Source organism: Mus musculus, chromosome 11 (assembly GCF_000001635.26).
Source record: "Mus musculus strain C57BL/6J chromosome 11, GRCm38.p6 C57BL/6J".
Classification (NCBI taxonomy): Eukaryota; Metazoa; Chordata; class Mammalia; order Rodentia; family Muridae; genus Mus; species Mus musculus.
In genome coordinates this window covers 9451072-9475556 of record NC_000077.6, presented here as the reverse complement: position 1 = coordinate 9475556, position 24485 = coordinate 9451072, and the positions used below count along the sequence as shown (strand labels likewise).

General features: G+C 39.8%; 1 protein-coding gene across 2 annotated transcripts in view; it reads right to left on the bottom strand.

Annotated features, from left to right (window-relative positions):
• Abca13 (ATP-binding cassette, sub-family A (ABC1), member 13) overlaps positions 1-24485 on the bottom strand; it is a 492930-nt gene that overhangs the window by 209315 nt on the left and 259130 nt on the right. For both annotated transcript variants that reach the window (NM_178259.3, XM_006514706.4), the window contains 3 exons: positions 24022-24218; positions 10491-10648; positions 8955-9185 (listed from right to left, as the gene is read on the bottom strand). In NM_178259.3, the coding sequence (NP_839990.2) occupies positions 8955-9185; positions 10491-10648; positions 24022-24218 (586 nt within the window). The remainder of the gene's footprint in view (positions 1-8954; positions 9186-10490; positions 10649-24021; positions 24219-24485) is intronic.

Here is a 24485-nt window from a genome sequence, read left to right as displayed (position 1 = left end):
TTAATTTAAAAAATGCCCTACAGCTAGATTTTATCAAGGTATTTTCTCAATTAAACCCCCTTCTTTCAGATAACTCTAGCCTGTGTCAAATTGATACAAAACCATCCAGCATGTTTGGAAACACAGAAAAACACAGAATAGCTAAAACAATACTACTAATAAGAAACATGCTAAAAGTATCTGTATCTCTGATCTCAAGTTGTACTACAGAGGTATAAAAAAACAGCATTATGCTTGCAAAAAAACAGACATGTTATTCAGTGGAATTGAATTGAAGACCTAGACATAAGTCTTCCCGTGTATGAACACCATTTTTTGTTTTTGTTTTTGTTTTTTTATAAGAAGCCACAAATATACACTGGGGAAAAAAAGACAGTATCTTCAACAAACAGTGCTGGTCAAATTGGAAGGCTGCATGTTAAAGAATCCAAATAGATCCATACTTATGACCCTGCACAAAACTTAACTCCAAATGGATCAAAGATCTCAATATAAAACCAGATACACTAAACCTGATTGAAGAGTAAGTGGGAACCTAGAATGTATTACACCGAAAAGACTTTTAGCATACCATTATCACAGGCACTAAGATCATCAACTAATAAATGAGACCACATAAAACTAAAAACTTCTGAATGGCAAAGGACAACATCATTTGGACAAATGATGCCTATAAAATGGGAAAAGATTAGAGGCCTTGGTCCAGTAAAGGATCAATGCCCCAATGTAGGGGAATGCCAGGGCAGGGAAGCAGGGGTGGGTGGGTGGGTGGGTGGGGGCACACTCACATAGAAGCAGTGTGAGGGGGGTTGAAATAGGGGGCTTCTGGGTGGGAATCTGGGAAAGGAGATAACATTTGAAATGTAAATAAAGAAAATACCCAGTAAAAAATAAAAATGGGAAAAGATATTTACCAACATTTGAAATGTAAATAAAGAAAATACCCAGTAAAAATAAAAATGGGAAAAGATATTTACCAACTATATATTTGATGGATGGCTGATATCCAAGGTATATCAAGAAATTACAAAATAACGATATAGAGAAAACTCGAATAATCAAATTTAAAATGGATACATATCTAAAACAGAGAATTCTCAAAAGAGGAAACTCAAATGACTGAGAAACACTTAAAGAAATGTTCAACATCCTTAGCTATCAAGGAAATCAAAACAATTTTAAAATTTCATCTTAAAACAGTCAGAATGGATAAGACTAATAAAACAAATGATGGTTCATGCAGATGAAGATGTGGAGCAAGCGTAACATTCATCCGTTGCTTGTGGGACTGAAAGCTTATACATTCAATATGGAAATCAGTGTGGTGGTTCCTCAGGAAGATGGGAATCAATCTACCTCATGATACAGCTATACAGCTCTGAGGTATATCTCCAAAAGATATTTCATCCTACTAAACACTTATTTGACCATGCTCACTGCTGGAAGAAATTGGAAACAACCTAGTGGTCCCTCAATAGAGTAATGGATAAAGAAGACACAAAACATTTACACAAGAGACTATCACCAAGCTGTTGAGAGAGAGAGAGAGAGAGAGAGAGAGAGAGAGAGAGAGAGAGAGAGAGAGACAGAGACAGAGAGACAGAGAGAGATACAGAGACAGAGACAGAGACAGAGACAGAGACAGAGACAGAGACAGAGACAGAGAGAGGGGAAGGGAGAGAGTGAAATTCATAAGTAAATGGATGGAACTAGAAAAAAATCATCCTGAGTGAAGAAACCCAGACTCAGAAAGACAAATATGAGATGTATTCACTTATAAGTGGATATTAGCTGTTTAGTTCATGATAAACAACCTATAATCCATAGAACCACAAAGATCACGTATAGGGTAAGGGACCTGAGGTGAGGAGTAAGACTTCCTTAGGAAAGGTAGATAAAATAGTTGTGGATGGATTGAGAAATGGATGGATGGATGGATGGATGGATGGATGGATGGATGGATGGATGGATGCATCGATGGATGCATCAATGGATGGGGTAAATGGGATTGGAATGGGAGGATCAAGTGTTGAGGGGCATGAAGAGGAGGATAAGAAAGGACATATGGGGAAAGACAGTTAAATTGAGTTTTGAAAGGTAGTATAGAAACCTAGTACAAAAGAAGCTTTGTAGATTTGTGCATGTATGAAAGTGATCTAAATTAAATCACCAGATAATGGGGTATCCAGAACCCCAACTGGACATTTTTTGTCACCAAATGGAAGTTTCCAGTACCTAAATTGGGTTATGTCTAATGGTGGTACAGTAGGAACCCCAAACAACCTAGGCTATTGCCAAGGCTAGTTTGCTCTCAACAAACTAACAGCAAGGTCTTACTGCTAAAGACAACAACTACATAACTCATAGAAACACTTCCAGTTTAGTATTCTTATGGGAATCTCTGAGTGGCAAACACATGGGTCTCTACATCTATGTCTCCCATGATGCTCTTCTTATTTGTCTTTTTTCCTGCTTGTTTTGACCAATTATAATGTATTGGGTTTTGTTTTATCTTATTAATACATATTTTTTCTTTTATTATTACCCTTAAAAGTCTTTTTTCTAATGAGAGACAGAAAGAGGTGGATCAGGATGGGAAGGGAGGGGGGAAGAACTAGAAGGAAAAAAAAGGAGGGGAAATCTCAATCAGGATATATTCTGTGAGAAAAAATCTATTTTAGATAAAAGAGGGGAAAGAATGGCACGATCCTGAAATAACACACTATGCCCAGATTTCTTCCCATTGAATCTCACATTGTAATTTTTCTTGTGATCTCATGTTGTGGTTGCTAGTTACTCATGGGGGGTTGTGCCTGGAGCCACTGCTTCATGTGAGCACATGAATAAGTAATGATGTGAAAGCAGGCTTCTCTAACTGCTCTAAGTCCCAGGCTGGCACCTGGAGCACTCACTCTCTACCCTTCCCATCGCTCAGCTATCATGATCAGTGTAAGCAGTATCAAAGGCACTTTGTCAGGTTCTATCCAGAATAGACTCTCTCTTGTGAATCATGATCACCCTAGAGGTGGGGAAAGAAAACACAGAAGTTAGCTCTGACTTCTATGAAGAGGCTTCCAAAAGCATAGAGCTATGAATATAATGATGATAATGATGATGATGTTGTAATAATATAATATTGACAAACACTATATCCTTGCTGGCTTCTCAGTTTTCACAGTCTCAGCATTCTGTAGCTCACCATGGTGGATTTTTTTATTTACCTTAGTTTTCCATAAAATAACACTTATAAAAAGAGAAAATGACCCAGAAAAATTCTGCTTCTATGAATAACAAAAGCAAAGCGAGCATGCAGCCAGCAGAGCTGGCTCTCCTAGCCTCAGCAGACTCTCCACTGTAATTTCACATGTGACTGAAAACCTCAGCAGATCTGAGAGTCTAACAGAAAAAAAATGGAAAAAGGAACATACATACTGAGAGCATAGAATTATCTTATTTATAAATATGCCTTTCACTGAAAATTATACCTATCAACCTTTCTTTGGCTTCTCCTTGCAATAGCATAGATAGATACATAAATCAGAGTAGCCACCCAAGCATCTCAGAGCCAAGCATCAACCCAGAAGTGAAAACCTTAAACCATAGTAGTTAACCAAGCGTCTTAAAGCTAAGCATCCATGCAGAAGACAAAGACCTGTCTTGTGGTTTTAAAGTACTTAAACTCATAAAACATGAAAGGCAAGCATTCCCTAGTTTCACTCTTCTTCCTGATAAATATTAACAAGATTCTTGAAGTCTCCCTTTTGATTAAATAGATAACATGTTAATTACATAAAAGGAATGCTTACTCTCCCTGACGTACAAGTGTAAGTGTAGTATCAGATTATTGACGTGAATGTACAATAATAATGATAAGATTTCTTCATCCAAAAAACTGACTCGCCTTCTGCCCCCAACATGCACAGGTCTCCTGTTTTAGTCTTAGCACTGGCTGAGCTCAGTTTCTCAGTACTAGGCAATGCAAAACAGCAAAACAGCCAGTAAACCAACAGAGACTAAGAACAGCCTGTCCTTCCAGTCTAAAAGACCTAGACTATGAAACCACAGTTGAGGGTGGCAGCTCTTTATATCTATAGGGAAATTGAAAGTGTGCTGGCTCAAGACCTCAGCTATTCAAATCCTAGCCTTCTTTCCCAATACCTGTTTTCTAAACATTAGAAGTGGTGACAGTTGGTATTTTAGCCACATCTGAGTATGTAATTCAGTGAACCACAGACCTGTAAACCTTCATACAGGCAGGACAACTGACCAATCCCAACTCACGAAATCAAACGAAAAGAAGGCTCAGATGTGCCCTGGTCTTCTATTTTGGTGCAGGGAAGGCTGTTAATCTACCAAAAGTCCCTGAAGGTCAAGTGAACTTGGGAGCATGGATGTGATTTAATTCCATTGTCACTCTAAGGAGGTGACAGTTTCCCTGTCCCTGCAGCTGACAGGCAGCATTAGCATTTTCACTCTTTTGCCCAAGTCATATAACTATATTTTTTCATACTCAGACTATCAGTGAAAACTTTTCTGTTTCTTGTGTGTTTGCTTGTTCATTGATTTAATGTTATGAGCATATATTCATTAATGAATTAGTCATTTAAATAAATTGCATACTTAAATTCATTCTGCACACCCTCTCCTATCCTCCCTTCTTTGGTGCTCCTTCTTTACCCAAACAATGCCCCCCTTTCAAGTCTGCTTTTGAAGTCTAGATTCTGAATATGAGAGGAAACGCACACTGCTCTTTCTTGGTATAGCTTGTTTTTACTTAACATAATGATCTCTAGCTGCACCCATTTTCATACAATTGACATAATTTCACCATCTGAATCTAACTACAATATGTACATTTGCCACAGATTTTTTTAGAGACATTCAGTAAATTGTATCTTAGGTAGTCTAAGTTTCTGGGTAATATCCGCTTACCAGTGAGTGCAAATTATGTGTGTTCCTTTGTAATTGGGTTACCTCACTCAGGATGATATCCTCCAGATCCATCCATTTACCTAAGAATTTCATAAATTCATTGTTTTTAGTAGCGGAGTAGTACTCCATCGTGTAAATGTACTACATTTTCTGTGTCCATTCCTCTATTGAGGGGCATCTGGGTTCTTTCCAACTTCTGGCTATTATAAATAAGGCTGCTATGAACATAGTGGAGCATGTGTCCTTATTACAAGTTGGAACATCTTCTGGGTATATGTCCAAGAGAGGTATTGATGGATCTTCCAGTAATACTATGTCGAATTTTCTGAGGAACTGTCAGACTGATTTCCAGAGTGGTTGTACCAGCTTGCAATCCCACCAACAATGGAGGAGTGTTCCTCTTTCTCCACATCTTCACCAGCATCATGCAGGGTTTTTTAAATTGTAGGTTGATTGCTCTTTTTTTTTTACTGGATATTTTCTTTATTTACATTTCAAATGTTATTCCTTTCCTGGTTTCTCCCCCCCCCCCACATACACACATGCCCCGCAAACCCCTCATCCTTTCCCCCCTCCACCTGCTTCTATGAGGGTGTTCCCACAACTACCCACCCATTCCCACCTCCCCACCCTGGCATTCCCCTACACTGGGGCATCAAGCCTTCCCAGGACCAAGAGCCTCTCCTCCTATTGATCCCCAACAAAGCATTCTCTGCTTGATATGCAGCTGGAGCCATGGGTCCCTCCATGTGTACTCTTTGGTTGGTGGTTTAGTCCCTGGGAGCTCTGCGGGGGGGGGGGGGGCGTCTGCTTGGTTGATATTGTTGTTCTTCCTATGGAATTGCAAACCCCTTCAGCTCCTCCAGTCCTTTCTCTAACTCCTCCATTGGGGACCCTGTGCTCAGTCCAATAGTTGCCTGACAGCATCTGCTTCTGTATTTGTCAGGCTCTGGCAGAGCTTCTCAGGAGACAGCTATATTTTTTTTTTGTCATTGTTCCTCTGAAAACTAACATGAGTCATTTAGCAAATACCCATTAGGCAAGCACTCATAACACAGTGTACTCTTTATGCTCTGGTTTGGAGGGCGGTAGGAAGTATAGTGCTCCCAGGGCTCCATCTCCTTGGGCAGTCACAGAGGAAGCACAGAACTTAACAGGACAAGAATCATGAAGAAAAGACAGTGGGCAGCAAGGGGACAAGGGGAAATCACTGATTTGATGGTGGAGAGCCAGACTTTCAGACTTTATTCCCAGGTTGGACTTATGAAAAAGGCTTCTGGAACAAAAGCAGAAAACAGCCAGCATGACACAGGGTCATTGTTATAGCAATCATTGACTCCAGAAAGCATCTCATAGACACCATGTGCATTTATTAAGCTGTTTTAAATTCTCTTCCTTCTCCTTGCTTTATTAAAAAGGACAAGGTTTGGACAGTGGGAGGTGGTGTTCTCTTGCCCTATTAGTCAGTGCAATAAAGAACATTGCCAAGACCATGCATTTTCAATACATGCAATTCATTCCCAGAAAGCATAAATCCACATGCAGATCCATCATTTATGTCCTGTGTGACTTGGGGTAAAGAAAGCAGCCAATCAAGGTGCAGATTTCTCACTTAGAAATAGGAATAATACCATCTATAAAGAGTTAGTGGTGTTCTAAACAGAAAAGCAGGTACCTTGCAACGCTATCAACCTTCTTGTTTTATAATCATCTATGAACATTGACTTTAGACAAATTGTATGATGGCCACTATCAGTTATGGACTTTAGAAGTCTTCCATTGCCCAGGGAGGATGCATTCCATAACCAATGTTATAATTCTACATTATGCCTGAATTCTATAGACAAATAGTTCAAATAGTTGTCACCAAGTATTCATGGAGGACAAGTATAGAGAGTAAAATTCAGAGTTGCCTGAGCCTTTTATGCAAAGATGAATAGTCTTTGCATTTAACCTATTGACAATTCTACAATATACAACAACTTATCTCTAGACTATATACCATGCCTGATACAAGGTAGCTGTTATAGATAAATAATTGTTGTATTAATCTCCAGAAGAAAGATGATGATAAAATATCTGCATATGTTCAATACAGGCATAGTGCTATTTCTGAATCATTGCAAACTGTAATTACTTAAACTCACAGTTACAGAACAGTAACTGTACTTTTGTTACCTAATGCATGCCTAAGGTAAAGTCTGACACAATAAGAGATTGACAGCAACAACTAATAATAAAAGCAAAGCAGAATAATAATAACCATCCACTATAATAAAAATCACGTAGGTATGATTTCTCCATCCTGCCCCTCACTCTCCTCCCTTCCTGACTCCCTATACCAAATATTTTCTTTAGCTGGACTATGTCTACTGGACACAGTTAACTATGGGTCTCTGAACTGAGACCAACATTACTACTGCTGAGGAAGAGAAACACACATACACTGCATGATTTCTCAAGAATGGCCTTGTCTTTGGGACAACAAACCCTTAAATCCATTCTAATGTTCACTCTAACTTCTAAAACTGTATATTTTCATTCTCCCAGTTATCCAGTTTCTGTATGTGGTTCTGATTCATAAAGCCTACTGAGAACAACCAAAAAAGAAAGAAGGAAGAAAGGAAAGGATGAAAGACAGAAAAAACGAGAAGGAAGGAAGGAAGGAAGGAAGGGAGGGAGGGAGGGAGGGAGGGAAGGAGGGAGGAAGAAGAGAGAGGAAAAGAGTGGAGTAAAGTGAGGATGGGAGGAGAGGAGAGGAGAGGAGAGGAGAGGAGGGGAGGGGAGGGGAGGGGAGGGCAGGGGAGGGGAGGGGAGGGCAGGGGAGGGGAGGGGAGGGGAGGGGAGGGCAGGGGAGAGGAGAGGAGAGAAAAAAACAAAAGAAAAGAAAATTGGGCATTAGTATTATTCCTGAAACAAGCAAGTTAAGTTAGGAAGCTAGCATAGAGCCCCTTTGCCTATCTCAACTTTAATTTTCAGTCCTTCTGTTAGTTTTAATCTGCAGAACTTTTCATGGCTAAGTTTACATGTAGCTCACATGTAGAGGCAATATTACAGACCCATATAAGAATTGTCTTCTATTAGGTTTGATAGCCCAGCATTTTTCTTCAAAGGAAATATAAGCAAACCCTTGACTCTGATGAGACAGTAGTGAGTAGTGGGTGATCTCAGCTCATTCCCAGGAACTGACAGCATCAGGTATCAGAGTAAAGAGGGGGTAAAGTAAAGAGTATGACAGGGAGCAAGCAGGCCAGCATTCAATACCATGTGGGTGGTAGAGCATCTGACATTTGTTTACCCAGTGTTTGAACATAGCTACAAAACTGAAGTCCATGGAGAGTAGCCAGGTACCACAACTACTAAATACTGACTGGTCATCAACAGATTCTAGATCAGACACACCTCAGGTCTCAAATATAAAAATGCTCTTTGCTTAAAATGTAGTCACCACAGAGTATGTTAAAACCTGGTTTGAGCTTCACTATGTTTGATTTCAACATTTTATATCAGACGTCACTATAATGAAATCTTGAATCACTAGGAATATAGGCCTCTATATGTGCCTCTGGGAGACTGACTATCTTGAATAGGACTACTGACATGGAAAGGTCCATCCTGAAAGAGAGTTGCTCTTCTCCTTGGGTTTGGGTCCTGGATGAATAAAAACAAGTAAGCTAGTTGAGGACAAGCATTCATAGCTCTCTCCTTTCCCATTGTGTGTGCAATGGTACCAGCTGCCTCAATCTGCCACTGCCATGACTTCCCCTCAATGGTAGACCATACATCCTGGGATTGTATATCAAAATAAACCCTATCTCCCCTAAGCTGGTGATGCTATGGGTATTTGATCACAGTAACAGGAAAAGTAATTGGCATATTCTCCTAATCAGGACTTGAAAATAAATAATGAATAAATTGAGTAGATTCCATCTCTTCTCCATTTAGCAACATCTCACTGAATATGGAACTGGCCATAGAAACATAAACCATGAATATATAATTATAGGATTATGAGTATGTACCTCTTCCAAGGTGGTGTCTGAGATCCCATATCCTGTTAGGTGCAGGTGCTGTAAGTTCTGATCCAGAGCCTGGCAGAGCCCCTTGAAGCAGGTTCTGTCTGCATCCTTGGGGATGGTATAGGTCAGCTCACCTCCACAGCTATCTTTGAGGAATGCTTGTGGAATATAGATCTGTATCAAGGATGTAACACGAGCCACATCCTTGGGCTCCTGTGTTTCTAGGATAGAGGGCTACCAGAAAGAGAAATAGTTTAGAAAGCAACAAGGAAGGTCACTCCGAACACTTAGTTCTTGAATAATATACTCATAAATGTACCATTTCACAATTCTCTTTCAAAACAAGGATGGACTGCTATATTCAAAGAGGAGGGGGGCATTTTCAGTGAAGCATTACATATTTTCTCTTCTTTTTAAATATATGTTTTTGTGCACAAAGGTATATGTGCACCTCTATGGAAACCTGAGGGCAACTTCAAGAGTCATTCTCAGGAAAGCTGTCTCCTTTAAAACTCATTAATCAGGCTAGACTGGCTGGCCAGTAAGCACCACGAATTCTTCTGTTTTGGCAGATTGCAGGTATATGTCATCAAACCTGGAATTTTAGTGTAAGTTCTGGTTATCTCACTCAATGTCTCATGTTTAGAAGACAAACACTTTACCAACTTATCACTTACCAGTCTTCCTCCAATCCCCTTTTCTTCTACCCTTTATATCCATAAATTTACAAATCGTAAATCTACAGAGATTAACCTGGTGAGCCTACATTTGACCCATGAGCCCATACTGGTTCCAAATGTTCTGCAACCAGCTTCCAAGACTCTGAATTGGAGAGATGCTCTCCTTCCCAGAGCAATCCTCATGGAGACTCAAGTCCTAGCAACTGTACTGCAGAGAATAGGTTTGAATGTTCCAAAAGTGAGAAGTAGGATCCCTAGCCAAAGAGAAAGGGGCTCTTCTCTGGATAGTAATATAATGACAACTAGATAAAAGGCAAAGAGAAATTATGCCTCAATGAGGTCATGGGCAGCAGTTTTGAGGGTCACTACAAATACAACAGTCATGAAGACCTGTGTAGTGATGTTCTGGATTCTAACCCCAGGATCCCTGCTTTGTTCTGGCAATGATAACTACAGATGTGACTTAGGTTTGATTTCTCAGGCCCTGACCCTGATTGTTCCATCTCCCTACTTCCCTGACTCTCCACCAGGCAAGGTTCTAGTCTCTGTAAGAGAGTATTTCTGTCGAAATGATTCTGAGACCACCTCAGCCATTGTGCTTCCTGACAGATGTTCTTCACACTTAGCAGGACACTCTGGTTCCTCTTTCCCTTTTTTAAATAGAAGATCAAAGACACACTAGCATTCATAGAAGATATGCCTCAGTGCTCAGACCTGGAAGGAGTTTTTAAGGCTTCCTGGATAATGTGCGCAAAAGTCCTACAGTTCAACATTATTATTGTACAAGCATCATTCTTTGTTTTGGGTGATGTGGTCCAACAGGGCTTCCCCAGTGAAATAAAAGCACTGCACTGCTTACTTGCTTGCTGAGCGTCAGGGTGAGTCCTTGACCATAGGTCTCCTTCAGGTCTGCAGGAGGAGCATAGCATCTGAGCCTCCCCTGCTGGAGAACAGCCACGTGGTCACTGAGCATCTCAGCTTCATCCAGGTGGTGGGTTGTGAAGATAATTGTGCGACCTGAGGCCAAGCACATGACACATCAGAGCCAGAATTATAGAGGCCCTTTCCTAGGAATGGTAGACTGGGCTAGCATTGAAAGAGAGTCACTAGTGTTTTCATTTAGATTTTCTTTATTTGCATTTCAAATTTTATCCCCTTTCCTCATTTCCCTTCTGAAAATCCCCCTATCCCATCCCCCTCCCCTGTTCACTGACTCACCCACCCCCACTTCCCTGTCCTGGCATTCCCCTACACTGGGGCATCAAGCCTTCATAAGACCAAGGATCTCTTCTCTCATTGATATCCTACAAGGCCATCCTCTGCTACATATGCATATTGTTATTCATTCTATGAGGCTGCAAACCTTTTCAGCTCCTTGGTAGCTGAAGTTGGCCTAGAGATCACTATGTAGCCAAGGCTAACTTCAAGACTACAGCAATATTTCTATTTCAGCCCTAGGATTGCTGGGAAGCAAGCCACAGTAGCTGGCTTTCAATTTATTCTTAGAGTCCATCTAGAAGGAAACAATGGAATGTAGTGCAAAGAACAATAGAGAGTGGAGTGCCCAGTGCCAATTCTTGCTATAGATGTATTATAAAGACCATGGACAATATCTTTGCCTTCTAGTTCCTGGATGCTAAAATTATATACTCATTGACTGACCTAGGGTCATCAGAGACAGATTAGTTACTTTTATTAGAGCTACCATGCAGTTCAATTGCATGTCACCATACAATACAATAGTCTAAAAACAGAAGTCTACTCAGCGTACATTCTCAGTGAAAATTAAGGAAAAAGAGGTACTGTAAGAGGCTAAGAGAATAGAAAGAGGAGCTGAGAGACACTGGCTTAAATTACACAAACTTTAGTAATTTTCAGATCTGTTACACAACACAGTGGCTATAAGTATTCATTGTACATGTCAAAATTATGGAGAGATTAGGCCTTCAATACTACACACATACACATACATACATACACACACCCCCAAAACCATGTGTTTGTAAGGTGATGGGCATGTTAATTAGCTCTGTTTAATCTTCTCTGTGCATATAAATATGAAACACCATGCCATATGTACAGTTTTTATTTGTTAACTACACTTTACTAAAGCTGGAAAAGGTAAGTAAGTAAGTAAGTAAGTAAGTAAGTAAGTAAGTAAGTGATTTCAAAAGAATGTAGATCACAGCCATGGATATTTGATCCATGATGGCCCCTAATGTATGCTACAAGAACCTGAGATGCTGTTCCACTCTCAAAGGCTATTCTCCCAAGCCATTGGCTTATTGGACTGATTCTGTTGGTGGAGCCTACCCTACCTAGAAGTTCTTCTCCAAAGTTGCATTTCCAGAACCCACCTCTTGAGTAGTTTTAAAACGATAATACCCTGTTGTGTACGGAGAGTCCACATGCCAAATACTGAGGCATTCACTTTTGCAAACAGCTTATTGACTCCTTGGAGAAAGAATTTCTTCTGCAGTGGTATTGATGAGTGCAAACTCACAGTTGAGAATGAGAGACATAAAAAGCTTTTGTGTCAACCTCTCCCCTCACTCTTCCCCCGAAAGGAAACAGTTTGAAGAGGATGCCATTGAAGGAACCTTTTAAAACTAGGGGTGCTGAAGTGTATGTAGATCTTCATAGTTGATGGCTTCTTGTGGGGTTAGGGTGAAGAAATTGGACTTGTGTTTGTTTGTTTGCTTTTTTGTTTGTTTTCTTCTTCTTTGTTTTGGGGGAGGTCACAAGGGTGGACCTTGGAGAACTGGAAAATGAGTGTGATCAGGTACATTATATGAAATAATACAAATATTACTATGTTAAAAATTTTGTTTTAAGATCTGGTGTTTCAGAGAGAGGGGGGAGTAAGGGATAGAGAGAAAGACAGACAGAGAGACAAAGACAGAGACAGAGAGAGACAGAGAGACCTATGAGCTGGTAAGACAATCTTCTTTTGTAACAGAGAAAACTGAAGGTTAGAGGAACATGGCCATCTCTCCAACATCACAAAGGAAATATACAGCCAGTCTGAAATCTGGTCTAGACATGTGGTTGCAATATGCCAGCTTGGTCTGGTGTCTATGCCTCATTAATGATCTTCCTATGGAACACACTGAAGTGCTTGCACCAGGGCTAATCAAAGGCTCACACTGCTCACCAAAAAGCAAGAAATACACAAGAGATTCCCAATAGATTGAGCACCTTGCACACAGTGTTCTGATGGAAAGTCGCTTTTCTACTCAGCAACTAACATTTGTTTTCACACTGTCTTAAATCTTTCTCACAAAGCTCTGCCAGTTGCCAGAAGCTTTGAGGCTGTTTACAGGAATGGCTGTACATTTTCATTTTTGAAGACATGTTTTCTTCTTACTGTTCTCTAGCTAATCTTCTTACAGACTATTAATTTTGCACTTCAATCAGTATAACACCAGTTTCAAAGGAGCCTCCCAAAGATGAAAATAATCATTGTTAAACAACAAAGGATGTAACGGCAGAGTTTAATGAAGACAATCTTGTTCTCTGACTTGCACGGCATCTGTCTATTCTGATTATTTAAATTTTAAACCCTCCATCAGCTAAATGTTCAAGAAAGGAAAAGCAGGAGAGTGGAGAAGAAATGTCTTTTGGACATTGTGTGGCTGTTACATATATGAATTGACAGCAGTGTGGCTGTCTGGATAAGATCAAGCCAGTTGTAGATGAGGGAGGAAAATAATTCTTTCTTGAGGAGATGGCCACTGCTGGGGCTTCTATTATGGTGGATAGCTCCAGCCCTACGCACCTCTGGGTAGTGCTAACTAGATTTAATGGGTTATAAAAAAAGACATGAAGATGGAAGGGGGCATGTTGGGGAGTACACGGAAGGAGTTAGAGACAGATAGGGGAAGTACGTATACTATTTTATCATATACATGTATGGAGCTCTCAAAAGTTAAAACAAATTCCAGAATAGAGAGAGGAGAAGGTCCCCAAATAATTACTTGCAGCCACTGGGGGACGTATAGTCAATTTTTTTCTTTAGGGAATGACTAATAGAAAGTTGTTGATGTTGCACTAGATGACCCCACACTCATAAATATGTGTACAGCATTAGATGGACTCAGTGAGCTATTTTTAAAGCATAAAGTTGGAAATTTAATGTGTTATTGAGATAGGAAGAACTGGAGGGAGGCAGTGGGGGATGAGTTTATTCAAATTATATATATATATATATATATATATGTATATATATATATATGTATATATATATATATGTATGTATATATATATATATATATATGTATATATATACACATATATACATTTGAAATTTTTGGATAAAAAATTAAATAAATAATTATTAATTGTTAAAATATAGTTAATATGTGTATTAAGAATAACTATATCTCTGATTTTTAAATCACACAGTAGTAGTGAAATTGCTGTGTTTAATTTGTACAATCCACAAGAGGAGGGTCACTATAATCCATTTATCTAACCTTCATCCATCTTCTTTATCAGCCCCACTCAAAGTGACAGGAAAGTAAGGAATCCAATCTCAAATTTTAATCAGTGTAGCCAATGTTTTTCATCAGAGCTTCACATTTTCTCATCTGAGGCCCTTCTCCCCAAAGGGCATACAGGTAAATGAAACAAAGAGGCTGAAGGAACATTTAAGGTTAGGGGTGAAGCGTATCTCATCTCTTTTGGTCTGTGTGTGATGACTGAGACCAATAGGCACTGTCCTCTTACTCCTAGCATTTGTAGATAGGGCATGGACTCCCTAGAGGAGTCAGACCAGAGGACTTCATATGCTATGCCTCCAGCTTATCTGAGGAATTCTGGCTGCAGACTCTGAGACCTGCCTGGCCTCTAGCACGACAGCCTCAAGGCCAGCATCTCTCACAGGCTCTGGCTCCCTCTGTGTGTTGCAGCTGAGGGTCTAGGAACAGTGAGAACACTCGATCCTGATGCTTCCCTGGGGCCAAGTTTTACCCAGCATCCTGACCTCTGAGCCAGTGTTGGGGTCTGATCTCCTCCCTCATTCCGTCTATTCCCCCTTCCTCCCTTGAGACCCACATTGTTTAGCCCTGCAGGTCAGGGGAAGCCAACTCCAAAGACTGGGCCTATATTCTTTCTATGCTGCTACCCAAGCTAAACCAAGAACACATGAGACAACAAAGCTGAATCTTCTGGCTCTACTCCCAGGTTCTCACTGTTTTCCTTTCGTTATTCCTCAGAACTGTGGAATAAAAGGTACAGAATTGCTGCCTATGTGCTAAAGAAAAGGACAGGTTCTAGATTGTTCTTTTATCTAGGTTTTCTTCTAAGGTCAATCCTGATCTACCCCTAAGGAAGTTGGAGTTTTAAATCAAGCTATATTAAAGTTATATGCTTGGAAAGGAAAAATGGAGGGAAAGAAACATTTTATAAGATTGTGTCTAGTCTTGCTTCAGTTTTGATAGTCCTTCATCAGCCCTAAAATGTACTTCCCAGATTCCTGTGTTCTGTTCAAAGGAAGTTGCTTTATTTTTTATAATGAATTTTTTTTTAATTTTTATTAGGTATTTTCCTCATTTACATTTCCAAAGCTATCCCAAAAGTCCCACATTCCCTCCCCACCAATCCCCTACCCACCCACTCCCACTTATTGGCCCTGGCGTTCCCCTGTACTGAGGCATATAAAGTTTGCATTGCCAATGGGCCTCTCTTTCCACTGATGGCCGACTAGACCATCTTCTGGTAAATATGCAGCTAGAGACACTAGATCCGGGGGTACTGGTTAGTTCATTTTGTTGTTCCACCTATAGGGTTGCAGATTCCTTTAGCTCCTTGGGTACTTTCTCTAGCTCCTCCATTGGGGGCCCTATGATCCATCCAATAGCTGACTGTGAGCATCCCTTCTGTGTTTGCTAGGCCCCAGAATAGACTCAAAAGAGACAACTATATCAGGGTCCTTTCAGCAAAATCTTGCTAGCATATGCAAAGGTGTCAGCGTTTGGAGGCTGATTATGGGATGTATACCGAGATATGGCAGTCTCTAGATGGTCCATCCTTTTGTCTCAGCTCCAAACTTTGTCTCTGTAACTCCTTCCATGGTTGTTTTGTTCCCAATTCTAAGAAGGGGCAAAGTGTTAACACTTTGGTCTTCGTTCTTCTTGAGTCTCATGTGTATCGCAGATTGTATCTTATATCTTGGGTATTCTAAGTTTCTGAGCAAATATCCATTTATCAGTGAGTACATATCATTTGAGTTCCTTTGTGATTGGGTTACCTCACTCAGGATGATGCCCTCCAGGTCCATCCATTTGCCTAGGAATTTCATAAATTCTTTCTTTTTAATTGATGAGAAGTACTCCATTGTGTAAATGTACCACATTTTTTGTATCCATTCTTCTGTTGAGGGGCATCTGGGTTCTTTCCCACTTCTGGATGTTATAAATAAGGCTGCTATGAACATAGTGGAGTATGTGTCTTTCTTACTAGTTGGAACATCTTCTGGATATATGCCCAGGAGAGGAATTGCGGGATCCTCCAGTAGTACTATGTCCAATTTTCTCAGGAACCGCCAGACTGATTTCCAGAGTGGTAGTACAAGCTTGCAATCCCACGAACAATGGAGGAGTATTCTTCTTTCTCCACATCCTCAACAGCATCTGCTGTCACCTGAATTTTTGATCTTAGCCATTCTGACTGGTGTGAGATGGAATCTCAGGGTTGTTTTGATTTGTATTTCCCTAATGATTAAGGATGCTGAACATTTTTTCAGGTGTTTCTCAGCCATTCGGTATTCCTCAGGTGAGAATTCTTTGTTTAGCACTGAGCCCCATTTTTTAATGTGGTTATTTGATTTTCTGGAGTCCACCTTCTTGAGTTGTTTATATATATTGGATATTAGTCCCCTGATTTAGGATAGGTAAAGATTCTTTCCCAATCTGTTAGTGGCCTTTTTGTCTTATTGACAGTGTCTTTTGCCTTACAGAAGCTTTGCAGTTTTTTTTAAAATATTTTTTATTACATATTTTCCTCAATTACATTTCCCATGCTATCCCAAAAGCCTCCCATACCCTCCCCCCACTTGTCTACCCACCCATTCCCACTTTTTGGCCCTGGCATTCCCCTGTACTGGGGCATATAAAGTTTGCGTGTCAAATGGACCTCTCTTTCAACTGATGGCAGACTAGGCCATCTTCTGATAAATATGCAGGTAGAGACACGAGATCCGGGGGTACTGGTTAGTTCATTTTGTTGTTCCACCTATAGGGTTGCAGATCCCATTAGCTCCTTGGGTACTTTCTCTAGCTCCTCCATTGGGGGCCCTGTGATCCATCCAATAGCTGACTGTGAGCATCCACTTATGTATTTGCTAGGCCACAGCCTAGTCTCACAAGAGACAGCTATATCAGGGTCCTTTCAGCAAACACTTGATAGTGTATGCAATGGTGTCATCGTTTGGAGGCTAATTATGGGATGGACCCCTGGATATGTCAGTCTCTGGATGGTCCATCCTTTTGTCTCAGCTCCAAACTTTATCTCTGTAACTCCTTCCATGGGTGATTGTTCCCAATTCTAAGAAGGGGCAAAGTGTCCACACATTGGTCTTCTTTCTTCTTCATTTTCATGTGTTTTGCAAATTTTATCTTATATCTCGGGTATACTAAGTTTCTGGGCTAATATCCACTTATCAGTGAGTACATATCATTTGAGTTCTTTTGTGATTGTGTTACCTCACTCAGGATGATGCCCTTCAGGTCCATCCATTTGGCTAGGAATTTCATAAATTCATTCTTTTTAATAGCTGAGTAGTACTCCATTGTGTAAATGTACCACATTTTCTGTATCCATTCCTCTGTTGAGGGACATCTGGGTTCTTTCCAGCTTCTGGCTATTATAAATAAGGCTGCTATGAACATAGTGGAGCATGTGTCCTTCTTACCAGTTGGGACATCTTCTGGATATATGCCCAGGAGAGGAATTGCAGGATCCTCCAGTAGTCCTATGTCCAATTTTCTCAGGAACCGCCAGATTGATTGCCAGAGAGTTTGTACAAGCTTGCAATCCCACCAACAATGGAGGAGTGTTCCTCTTTCTCAACATCCTTGCCAGCATCTGCTGTCACCTGAATTTTTGATCTTAGCCATTCTGACTTGTGTGAGATAGAATCTCAGGGTTGTTTTGATTTGTATTTCTCTGATGATTAAGGATGCTGAACATTTTTTCAGGTGCTTCTCAGCCATTCGTTATTTCTCAGGTGAGAATTTTTTGTTTAGCTCTCAGCCCCATTTTGTAATGGGGTTATTTGATTTTCTGGAGTCCACCTTCTTGAGTTCTTTATATATATTGGATGTTAGAACCCTATCTAATTTAGGATAGGTAAAGATCCTTTCCCAATCTGTTGGTGGCCTTTTTGTCTTATTGACGGTGTCTTTTGCCTTGCAGAAGCTTTGCAGTTTCATGAGGTTCCATTTGTCAATTCTCGATCTTACAACACAGGCCATTGATGTTCTATTCAGGAATTTTTCTGCTGTGCCCATATCTTTGAGGCTTTCCCCACTTTCTCCTCTATAAGTTTCAGTGTCTCTGGTTTTATGTGGAGTTCCTTGGTCCACTTAGATTTGACCTTAGGACAAGGAGATAGGAATGGATCAATTCAAATTCTTCTACATAATAACCACCAGTTGTGAAAGCAACATTTGTTGAAAATGGTGTCTTTTTTCCACTGGATGGTTTTACCTCCCTTGTCAAAGATCAAGTGACCATAGATGTGTGAGTTCATTTCTGGGTCTTCAATTCTATTCCATTGAATTCTATTCCAAGTAGTTGTCTGTCGCTATACCAGTACCATGAAGTTTTTAATCACAATTGTCCTGTAGTACAGCTTTAGGTCAGACATGGTGATTCCACCAGAGGTTCTTTTATCCTTGAGAAGAGTTTTTGCTATCCTACATTTTTTGTTATTCCACATGAATTTGCAGATTGCTCTTTCTAATTTGTTGAAGAATTAAGTTGGAATTTTGATGGAGATTGCATTGAATCTGTAGATTGCTTTTGGCAAGATAGCCATTTTTACTATATTGATCCTGCCAATCCATGAGCATGGGAGATCTTTCCAACTTCTGAGATCTTCTTTAATTTCTTTTTTCAGAGACTTGAAGTTCTTATCATACAGATCTTTCACTTCCTTAGTCAGAGTCACACCAAGATATATTATTTGTGACTATTGAGAAGGGTTTTTTCCCTAGTTTCTTTCTTAGCCTGTTAATTCTTTGTGTAGAGAAAGGCCATTGACTTGTTTGAGTTAATTTTATATCCAGCTACTTCACTGAAGCTGTTTATTAGGTTTAGGAGTTCTCTGGTGGAATTTTTAGGGTCACTTATGTATACTATCATATCATCTGCAAAAAGTGATATTTTGACTTTCTCTTTTCCAATTTGTATCCCCTTGATCTCCTTTTGTTGTCGAATTGCTCTGGCTAATACTTCAAGTACTATGTTGAAGAGGTAGGGAGAAAGTGGGCAGCCTTGTCTAGTCCCTGAGTTTAGTGGGATTGCTTCCAGTTTCTCACCATTTACTTTGATGTTGGCTACTGGTTTGCTGTAGATTGCTTTAATCATGTTTATGAATGGGCCTTGAATTTCTGATCTTTCCAAGACTTTTATCATGAATGGGTGTTGGATTTTGTCAAATGTGTTCTCTGCTTCTAACGAGATAATCATGTGGTTTTTGTCTTTGAGTTTGTTTACATGATGGATTACGTTGATGGATCTCTGTATATTGACCCATCCATGCATCCCTGGAATAAAACCTACTTGGTCAGGATGGATGATTGTTTTAATGTGTTCTTGAATTTGGTTAGCGAGAATTTTATTGAGTATTTTTGCATGGATGGATATTCATAAGGGAAATTGGTCTGAAGTTCTCTATCTTTGTTGGATCTTTCTGTGGTTTAGATATCAGAGTAATTGTGGTTTCATAGAATGAGTTGAGTAGAGTACCTTCTACTTCTATTTGTGGAATAGTTTGTGCAGAACTGGAATTAGATCTTCTTTGAAGTTCTGATAGAACTCTGCACTAAACCCATCTGGTCCTGGGCTTTTTTGGGTTGGGAGACTATTAATGACTGCTTCTATTTCTCTAGGGGATATAGGACAGTTTAGATCGTTAACTTGATCCTGATTTAACTTTGTTACCTGGTATCTGTCTAGATATTTGTCCATTTCATCCAGGTTTTTCAGTTTTGTTGAGTATAGTCTTTTGTAGAAGGATCCGATGGTGTTTAGGATTTCTTCAGGATCTGTTGTTAAGTCTCCCTTTTCATTTCTGATTTTGTTAATTAGCATGCTGTCTCTGTGCCCTCTAGTGAGTCTGGGTAAGGGTTTATCTATATTGTTGATTTTCTCAAAGAACCAGCTCCTCCTTTGGTTGATTCTTTGAATAGTTCTTCTTGTTCCCACTTGGTTGATTTCACCCCTGAGTTTAATTATTTCCTGCTGTCTACTCCTCTTGGGTGAATTTGCTTCCTTTTTTTCTAGAGCTTTTAGGTGTGTTGTCAAGCTGCTAGTGTGTGTTCTCTCTAGTTTCTTTTTGGAGGCACTCAGAGCTATGAGTTTCCCTCTTAGAAATGCTTACATTGTGTCCCATAAGTTTGGGTATGTTATGGCTTCATTTTCATTAAACTCTAAAAAGTCTTTAATTTCTTTCTTTATTCCTTCGTTGACCAAGGTATCATTGAGAAGAGTGTTATTCAGTTTCCAAGTGAATGTTGGCTGTATATCTTGTTGTTGTTGTTGTTGTTGTTGTTGTTGTTGTTGTTATTAAAGATCAGCCTTAATCCATGGTGATCTGATAGGATGCATGGGACAATTTCAATATTTTTGTATCTGTTGAGGCCTGGTTTTTGACAAATTATATGGTCAATTTTGGAGAAGGTACCACGAGGTGCTGAGAAGAAGGTATATCCTTTTGATTTAGGATAAAATGTTCTGTTGATATGTGCTAAGTCCCTTTGTTTCATAACTTCTGTTAGTTTCACTGTGTCCCTCTTCAGTTCCTATTTCTATGATCTGTCCATTGATGAAAGTGGTGTGTTGAAGTCTCCCACTATTATTGTGTGAGGTGTAATGTGTGCTTTGAGTTTTACTAAAGTTTCTTTAATGAATGTGGCTGCCCTTGCATTTGGAGCATAGATATTCAAAATTGAGAGTTCCTACTGGAGGATTTTACCTTTGATGAGTATGAAGTGTCCCTCCTTGTCTTTTTTGATAATTTTGGGTTGGAAGTCGATTTTATTCGATATTAGAATGGCTACTCCAGCTTGTTTCTTCAGACCATTTGCTTGGAAAATTGTTTTCTAGCCTTTCACTCTGAGGTAGTGTCTGTCTTTTTCCCTGAGATGGGTTTCCTGTAAGCAGCAAAATCTTAGGTCCTGTTTGTGTAGCCAGTCTGTTAGTCTATGTCTTTTTATTGGGGAATTGAGTCCATTGATATTAAGAGTTATTAAGGAAAAGTAATTGTTGCTTCCTTTTATTTTTGTTGTTAGAGTTGGCATTCTCTTCTTGTGGCTGTCTTCTTTTTGGTTTGTTGAAGGATTACTTTCTTGCTTTTTTTAAGGTGTAGTTTCCATCCTTGTATTTTTTTTCTGTTATTATCCTTTGAAGGGCTGGATTCATGGAAGGATAATGTGTTAATTTGGTTTTATCGTGGAATACTTTGGTTTCTCCATCTATGGTAATTGAAAGTTTGGCTGGGTGTAGTAGCCTGGGCTGGCATTTGTGTTCTCTTAGGGTCTGTATAACATCTGCCCAGGATCTTCTGGTTTTCATAGTCTCTGGTGAAAAGTATGGTGTAATTCTGATAGGCCTGCCTTTATATGTTACTTGACCTGTTTCCCTTCCTGCTTTTAATATTCTATCTTTATTTAGTGCATTTGTTGTTCTGATTATTATGTGTCAGCAGGAATTTCTTTCCTGGTCCAGTCTATTTGGAGTTCTGCAGTCTTCTTGTATGTTCATGGTCATCTCTTTCTTTAGGTTTGGGAAGTTTTCTTCTATAATTTTGTTGAAGATATTTGCCGGTTCTTTGAGTTGAAAATCTTCATTCTCATCTACTCCTATTATCCATAGGTTTGGTCTTCTTATTGTGTCCTGGATTTCCTGGACGTTTTGAGTTAGGATCTTTTTGCATTTTGCATTTTCTTTGATTGTTGTGCCAATGTTCTCTATGGAATCTTCTGCACCTGAGATTTTCTCTTCCATCTTTTGTATTCTATTGCTGATGCTCGAATCTCTGGTTCCAGATTTCTTTCCTGGGGTTTCTATGATCAGTGTTGCCTCACTTTTGGTTTTCTTTATTGTGTCTACTTCCCTTTTTAGGTCTAGTATGGTTTTGTTCATTTCCATCACCTGTTTGGATGTGCTTTCCTATTTTTCTTTAAGGATGTCTACCTGTTTGGTTGTGTTTTCATGTTTTTCTTTAAGGACTTGTAACTCTTTAGCAGTGTTCTCCTGTATTTCTTTAAGTGAGTTATTAATGTTCTTGATGTCCTCTACCACCATCATGAGATATGCTTTTAAATCCGGGTATAGTTTTTCGGGTGTGTTGGGGTGCCCAGGACTGGGTGGGGTGGGAGTGCTGCATTCAGATGATGTTGAGTGGTCTTGGTTTCTGCTAGTAAGATTCTTATCTTTGCCTTTTGACATCTGGTAATCTCTGGAGTTAGTTGTTATAGTTGTCTCTGGTTAGAGCTTGTTCCTCGGGTTATTATGTTAGCCTCTATCAGCAGACCTGGGAGACTAGCTCTTTCCTGAGTTTCAGTGGTCAGAGTACTCTCTGCAGGCAAGCTCTCCTCTTGCAGGGAAGGTGCCCAGATGTCTGGTGTTCAAACCTGCCTCCTGGCAGAAGTTGTGTTCCACTCACCAGAGGTCCTAATATCCCATGGAGAGTCCTCTGGGGACCTTGGGGGTGTCCGCAGCCCAAGGTGCCCCAGTGCTGGCACCAACTGGAAGGGACTTGTTACCCTGGTCAGTCCCTCAAAGGAAGTTTCTATGTGGAATGCCTATTACAGTACTTCCTACTTGCCTGGAGTATAGAAATAGATAACGTATGGCAGAACATGTCTTTCTGATGCTAATAATACTAAATAAGCTAAAGCAAAAGACATATGAACATTTTAGTGGGTATAAAAAGAAAAAAAAAAAAAAAGACCTATGGACCTTCTAAGCCAAAGACACATTTCTCCATTATTCAGTTTGCTTTCTCTAGAGACGTGAGACTATCACATGTTCATGTCACCATGCCTCAGTTTTCTTGTATAATACAAGGATCTAAGGGCTATCATTTAGTTTAAAAAATCTTCCAAAGGTCTATGTAGTAAGGGCCAAATTGCCAGCCAATGTTTTTCATCGGAGCTTCATTATCAGACTTGATAATGAGAAATAGTGAGACCTTAAGAAATGGGGCTTGGTAGAAGGAAGTTAGGTCTTTGGATCAAGTCTTTTCTAGGTCCTTCTTTGCCTCTATGCCATTATAAGGTCATCATCTTACTCCATCTACTATAATAGTCTGTACCACCATAGTCCAAAGTGAAAAGGCTGTAATAACTAGCATTAATTATAATCTTGAAGAGCCTAGAGTCTTTTGAGAAGAGAAACCTTAATTCAGGGATCACATACATCAGCCTGGGCTATGGCCATTGTTGTGAGGCATTGTTTGAATTGATGATTGATGTGAGAGTGTTCAGCCCACTGTGGGGTCCTGAACCATCCCTAGGCAGGTGGGCCTGAGCTAAATGAGAGAGAAAAAGATAGGAAGTTATCCTGAGATGAATCAGGAAGCCATGTTTGTACTTGGTTCCTGCCTCCAATTTACTGTCTTGAGTTCCTGCTCTGACTTTTTTCAATTGTAGATGATGACTAGGAAGTATATGATATAAATTAAAATAAACTTTTTTTCTTAGGTTGCCTTTGGTGCAGTAACAGGAAAGCAACCTAGAATGAGGACTAACCACTCATTTCTGAAAGGTTTGAAACCATGAGCCCAATCAGGCTTTTTCTAAGTTAATTGTCTGCCACACCAGTGGAAAACTGGTCCTTGATGACCTCTAATTGCATCCTCTCATTCTTCATACTTCTAAAATGGAACATAATTTGTGCAAAGCCATTTCAAATGACATCATCTATAATTATAGCTCATTAATAGTATCATTGCTAATACTAAGTTGAGATTAAACACAAAGTAGGTATTGTAAATATATTAGTGAACATACATACCATAAAATATTAGAATATTTTACTTGTTCTAAAACATTATCATGCATTCTTAATTGTAATATGACTTGCTTCATGCATACAATACCCAACCTTTCCCCAAGTATATCATTGTGGAGCAAGAAAGTGGAATGAGTCTCATCACCTACCTTCTCGGTACTTGAGTAGAATGTCCCAGAGACTGCGACGGGAACAAGGGTCCACCCCACTGCTTGGCTCATCCAGAACCACTGTCTTTGACATGCCCATGAAAGCAATGCCAATGGAGAGCTTCCTCTTCATGCCTCCAGAGAGAACTCCAGCTGGCTTGTGCTGATGCTGAGTTAGCTCTACTTCATCAAGAGTTCTGCAACAACAAGGATGTCCTCATTCCTCTCCCTGAACACCAAAAATCTTCTCTCAGGGTTTCATGTCATATACAATGGCTTACAATGCCTGGGGTCTTTATAAACCATATAGGGGTCTTATGTCAAGAGTTAGGTGTGATAGGCATAGTATCATTGCCCTCCCAGATGGACAGATGACACCATGTCATTGGATCAAGCATGGTGTTAGTCATGGTATCTGACTAAGTACTCTGTGTGAAGAGTACTTCTGTCAACTCTCTAGAGAG